General features: G+C 37.3%; 2 protein-coding genes across 3 annotated transcripts in view; one reads left to right on the top strand and one right to left on the bottom strand.

Annotated features, from left to right (window-relative positions):
• Positions 1 to 1,200, top strand: part of LGALS8 (galectin 8) — a 49,123-nt gene extending 47,923 nt beyond the window's left edge. The window contains exons 12-13 of the transcript XR_002823471.1: positions 221 to 348; positions 1,079 to 1,200. The gene's annotated coding sequence lies outside the window, so the exon portion shown is untranslated. The remainder of the gene's footprint in view (positions 1 to 220; positions 349 to 1,078) is intronic.
• HEATR1 (HEAT repeat containing 1) overlaps positions 1 to 6,071 on the bottom strand; it is a 57,528-nt gene that overhangs the window by 16,170 nt on the left and 35,287 nt on the right. For both annotated transcript variants that reach the window (XM_023727988.1, XM_004372794.3), the window contains exons 25-31: positions 5,916 to 6,019; positions 5,602 to 5,745; positions 4,872 to 4,990; positions 4,639 to 4,760; positions 2,829 to 2,957; positions 1,066 to 1,296; positions 202 to 328 (exon numbers count right to left, since the gene is read on the bottom strand). In XM_023727988.1, the coding sequence (XP_023583756.1) occupies positions 202 to 328; positions 1,066 to 1,296; positions 2,829 to 2,957; positions 4,639 to 4,760; positions 4,872 to 4,990; positions 5,602 to 5,745; positions 5,916 to 6,019 (976 nt within the window). The remainder of the gene's footprint in view (positions 1 to 201; positions 329 to 1,065; positions 1,297 to 2,828; positions 2,958 to 4,638; positions 4,761 to 4,871; positions 4,991 to 5,601; positions 5,746 to 5,915; positions 6,020 to 6,071) is intronic.

Raw genomic sequence — 6,071 nt, 5'->3', positions numbered from 1 at the left:
AAAAGGTCGAGAAGGGAGAAGGTTGACATGTTGTGGGGTTGTTAACCAATGTCATAAAACAATATGTGTACTACTGTTTCATGAGAAACTATTTGTTTTGTAAGCCTTCACCTGAATAAAAAAAAAAAAAAAGAAGTCCTTTTAAACCCATACCATGGGTTTGAACGCTAACCTGCATTGCTTATCACAACAAACACTTACCTTCTTTTTCCTCTGGCAGCTTTGTTAAATACTGAAGGATATTCATCAAGCTTTGTATTTGATGCTGGACACTAAATTCACAACAGACTGAAATCCAAAATTCAGTGTCTGCCTCTAATACAGCATCCTGTACGGAGAAGAGAAAAGGTAATAATACAGAACCTTTCGAATTTACACTAATTAATAAGTACAAATAAGGGGAAACATTTATAAAATACTCCTTAACGTGTAAAGTCACTACATACTGTTCCTTACGGTCATATATATCACCAGATACATAACAGATATGGAGCTCCTTACATAAAAGAGCCAATTTATGAGAATTACGAGGGCACCACTCCCATATATTTGCATTACGGTTTCTAGCAGAACTGAATATACTAGTTTACTTTGAGTAGGTCTAGATCTACTACTAGATCCCAGGTTGACTAAGAAGCAATCTAAGCATAGTCCTTGAAATGTATCACCTCATGGCTTAACCGACTTCAATGATGCTGATACTGTCCAAAACATGTTTACAACACCAAGTGTCTTCAAAATCACTTTTAAGAAATATACCATAGTTTAATTACTTTACAGCCATGTCTTGTTGGGCTTAAAAATAAAATCACCTAACATGGCATCAGACTTTATTCTTAGAAAAGTCAAATCACCTTCAGAAGATGTTTTGCTGCTACTGAGGATATTCAGAGTGCCACAGGCTCTGAAAGCAATTTTAAAGAATGCAAAAAAATAAACAAAAGGTTCTGAGCAAGCACTGTCAGATAATGTATATAACCAGCCCCATATTTAAACTGGAAAGTATCACAAAACTTGTGTGAACCATAACCGTTTCCCTTTTACCACCTCATCCTCTATTCTGACCTTTTCTCCATAGGCAGCTGCCAGCACCGTTTTAGTGACGTACTGTTCAAAGAACAACAGGAGGAGGACCCAGAGGAATTTCTCTGCACCTAGTGTGTCAACAAGTTGAACAAGGATGGGCAGGCGCCTGTGTTCTGGAACATGTGGCAGCGCATCCACAAATACACTAATGATCTTTACCACGATTTCTTCAATGTTTCTTGTGACTTCTACAGAGTCTCCACCATCAGACTGCAAAACAGCAGGCAGGACAATGAATAAGAGCAAATAACCCACCACAAAATGAGCTTCAAGTGAACGAAAAAAGGCCTTGAGACATACCAAAAAAAAAGTCATCAAAAGACTTTTGATAAGCAAAGACCTATCAATAAATATTCAGTGAGTATCCATTATGTCCTACGCACTGTCTGGCCATGAGGGGAATATGAAGAATAAGATGTGAGCCTGCCCCCAAAGAGATTTATGATCTGTCTGAAACAAGATACGTGAAAAGATGACGGCAGGAAGCAGTAAACGGCAAGTGCCAAACCTGTGGCACTGACAGCGAGTCTGCTCTCAGGCAGTCTGAGAGGGCCACACAGATCAACCAGGACTTACGTGGGGCCTCAAGAGGAACAGGCATAATCTCCATAAGCAGAGAATACACCCTATTGCTGTCAGAATAAAATTCAAACTGTTTTACTCTGGTACTGGTGTTCCAAATATATTTGTTAAACACATACATAAATACTTGAATGAATGAATGAATACTAAATTAACACCTTTTTCTTCCACCTACCTCAACTCTCTGCTCTTTGCCAAACAAGCACGTTACATCCTTTAAACATACCATGCACGTTCCTAGACCACGCCACTTCTCAGGCTATGGACTCCGCCAACTCACTGAGCAAATCCTATCTTCCCTTCACACCAGTTCAAATGCTACTTCCTACAAAACTTTTCTGGTCATCCTGGCCCACGTGGGCTTTTCCCTATTCTGAACTTTTCAGCATTTACTTATTCCATTGGCACCTATCAAATTAAAGCATAGGTATTTTCCTTTTTATGTATATGTCCTGTACTAGCCAATACTGGATGCACAGAATCCTAATACCAAGACTTAAAGGAGAAGGTACTCAGTAATTACTTGCTGAACATGGCATCCCAGGAATGGTTGACAGTATGAGAAAAGACATTAACAACATATGAGTATAAACATAAAACTCAAGTAGACAACCAATATCTTTACCACTGAGGCTACTTTTTAGTTTCAAATTGATTACTCCTTAATGGTAGAGACTAAGTGTCACTTATCTCTTTGAGTACTTAGCTCTTAGAACAACTGGTAAATGGCTGTTGAACTGCATATTAACAAATCTGCCATTGTAGCTCTGAAACATCCTATCTTGAGAACATTAACGATATTACAATGAAATTGGATAAGACAAAATACCACAAAAGGATATTACCATGAAATTGATGCAATGTTCTGAAATACCCAGCAAAGGTCAATTTGCTTTGTCAGGATAATAAGACAGTTTTATATTTATACCCTTGCAGCACAGCAGGACCAGCTATGCATGTTTATTCATATTCCTGGAGAAGGCATGATTTCTAAGACTGCTCCTTAGCTTCATCATTCTAAAATTTAAGAGGTACAAGTACTTGAGCATTTCCTAAAGGCTTTTTTAATGCTGTATATTTACTACTACTTGAATTTCATACTTTGAAAATTTTTGGAAAGATTAAAAAAAAATACTAATGATGGTATAAAGACAGCTTACCTGAATAAGCGCTGGAATAACCATTTTTACTGTCTTGTTAATAACTTGAAAACTGTAAGTATCATCTAGACGCATGACATTGGCTCCCATAAATGTAAAAATAGACATGATATTGTGTAGAACTTTATCCTGCAAAAAAAAAAACTATCAATATTTTCTATTTTAAATACGCCAATATCAATGATTCATTACAACAATAAAAAGGCAAATAACCCAATTAAAACATGAGCAAAGGATTTGAAAAGACCTTTCTTCAAAGATATACAAATGGCCAATAAGCACATGAAAACATGCTCAAAGTCATTAGTTATTAGGGAAACAGAAATCAAAGTCACAATGAAATACCACTTCACACCCACTGGGCTGGCTATTATCGAAAAGACAGAAAATAACAAGTGTGGCAATGATGTGGAGAAACTGGAACCCTCATCCATTGCTGGTGGGAGTGAAAATGGTGCACCCACTTTGAAAAATAACTCTGGGAGTTCCTCAAAAGTCAGACAGAGTTAGCACATGATCCAGCAATTCCAATCCTAGATATAAACCCAAGAGAACTGAAAACCTATGTACATACAAAAGCTTGTACATGAATATTCATAACAGCATTATTCATAAGAGCCAAAAGGTGAAAACAACCCAAAGTCCATCAGCTGATGAATCCCTGATAAACAATATATGATATACCCACATGATGGAATATTATTTAGCCATAAAAAGGAATGAGGTACTGATTCATGCTATAACATGGATGCATCTTTAAAACACGCCAAGTGAAAGAGGCCAGACACAAAAACCCACGTATTACATGATTCCATTTATATGAAATGTCCAAAGTATATAAATCCATAGAGACAGAAAGCATATTAATGGTTGCCAGAGACTGGGGGGAGGGGGGAACGGGAGTGACTGCTGATGGATACAGGGTTTCTTTCCGAGGTGATGAAAATGTTCTGAAATTAGATAGTGGTGATGGCTGCACAACTTTGTGAACGTACTAAAACCACTGAACTGTGCACTTTTAAAGAAAAGAAAATCCCCCACACATAAAATTTTGCACATGATTTCCACAGATGAAATGAACCCTAGAGCTCATGGAGAACCTGTGTTCTAACTCTCTAAGAGGAAAAGAGTTTAAATCTCTTTTTTAAATGATCTTTTTTACATAAGGGACATGATTTCTTTAACTGAGGTAGTTTACAAAGGAGCCCTGGTTGCACAGTGGTTAAAGTAATGGACTGCTAAACGACAGGTTGGTGGTTCGAAACCACCAGTGGCTCCGAGGAGAAAGCTGTGGTAGTCTGCTTCCGCGGAGATCAAAAGCCTCAGAAACCCTATGGAGTTGCTATGAGTCAGAATCGACTCGAAGGCAGTAGATATGGAGGTAGTTTACAATCAGTTTTCTTTAAGTCACTGTTGAAAGCTGTTTAGAAGGATCAGCTATCTAAAGCAGCCTACAGCTCTCAGTCTGACCTATCTGAGGATTACTGGGGCATTATCTTTTCCCAAATAACACTAATACTCACTACCACTTACAGTGTGCCAGGCATCGTGCCAAGTGCTAACCATAGGTTATCCAATCAAATCCTCGCTACAATCCTATGAAGAAGATTTCTACCATCCCCACTTTACAAAAAGGGAACTGAAGTTTAGCAAGATCAGCCTGCTCATATTGTCCTGCTATTAAGAGAAAGGGTTGAGATTTGTATGATTCAAAGCCAACTGAATTTAAACCATTAAGTGCCTCTGCACTTCCATGGAAGAAAGAAAATACCTGAGATTTCTGCTGAAGTGTTAACTCATTAATACTTACGGGAAATATTCCAGCAACAGTACCCAGTAGTAAAAGGGCATGATGATGGGTTTGAGGCATCTCAGAAAGGCGGATGCACTGGACTATCAATTCCACATTGAATTTTTCCTCATCTAGAATATCTACAGTGGTGAGAAATTAAAAAAAAAAAATTAAAAAATGTGTAAGTGGGAGGTACATTTACACCCAAAGCAGATCATTGTTTTACCTTTTCCTTCAATCAAACGATATACCTTTTGGTATTTTGCCACCATCTGGAGAGAGTTTTTGGCAGATGTTGAGCAGACAACTAAGAATTAATTGTTTGGTGTATTCCATATTCCCCTGCTCCAACAGCGAAGGTTCTAAACATCTTCAGACCCCCCGGAAAAGAGATAATAGAAAATGAAAAACTTGTACAATTTCAGCGTCATATCATGACCATTGCTCAGAATTCATATCAAATAAGGAACAACTAAATACTAACATTAAACATAACTATATAAGTCTACATTTTCTCATATAGGCCAGTGCTTATGTCAAATTCCATCAGCCTATATGGAATCTTCGAGGAAAACCTTGAGAATTACTTTGTTTTTCAGATGGAAGTACATATTCCACAATTCAATGGCATACCCTAGAGATATCTGCTAAGACTTTATACCTAAAAAATACAGCAGGTGTCACTCTGTATCTTTAAATACAAGTAACAATGCCCCAAAAGACTACGCAGTCTTCTCAGGGTCATGGCATTCAACTTTAAAAGGACATTTCCTACGTAATGAAGAATGACGATCAGTTTGGGGCACTGACAATGGGTACCTAAACCTGTTCTTTTAATCTTTCAACTACAGTACTTAAATTGCTTGATTTTATAGACTAGTTGAGCAAAAAAGAGTATGATGAAAAGAGAAAGTTAAACGAAATAAGATTGGCAAGAATTAAAATCCTATTCTGTCTCAGGTCAAAGCTAAGCATCATTACCTTGAAAGCAGGTTAAAAAGAGTTGGTATCAATATCTGAGGACTTTTGAGTTTCTTTTTGTGCTGCAGTAATTCTAGAATGAGGGTTACTCTTTGCCAATAAGAACCTTCCACTTCCTGAGCAGATTCTAGATCTTGCGATTTCCTGGAAAACAGATCAGATAAAAAGTTGGAAAAAGCAAACACTATAAAGTTAAATAAAAACTATCATGCCCTATTATGCCAAAGTGATAGATATTAAAAAGTCACAATGGTTTTGTAACATTCCAGGTCCTGGAGAACAACAGCATGTTCTTATTGCATTCATACTCTTACTTCTGCTGCATTTTTTGTCTTCTTGTTTGCTGAATTGTGCCCAAGGATTTAGCTTTATCCAGTGGCTCCAGTTCTATTCTGACTTGTTCAGCATTAACAGAAATCTAAAATATTAAAGTAAGAATAGTTGATGATACAATCCCATGGGACAAAATT

The sequence above is a fragment of the Trichechus manatus genome, unplaced genomic scaffold, assembly GCF_000243295.1.
Source record: "Trichechus manatus latirostris isolate Lorelei unplaced genomic scaffold, TriManLat1.0 scaffold00021, whole genome shotgun sequence".
Taxonomy (NCBI): domain Eukaryota; kingdom Metazoa; phylum Chordata; class Mammalia; order Sirenia; family Trichechidae; genus Trichechus; species Trichechus manatus.
The sequence above is the reverse complement of the archived record's forward strand: the minus strand, read 5'-3'. Positions and strand labels throughout refer to the sequence as shown.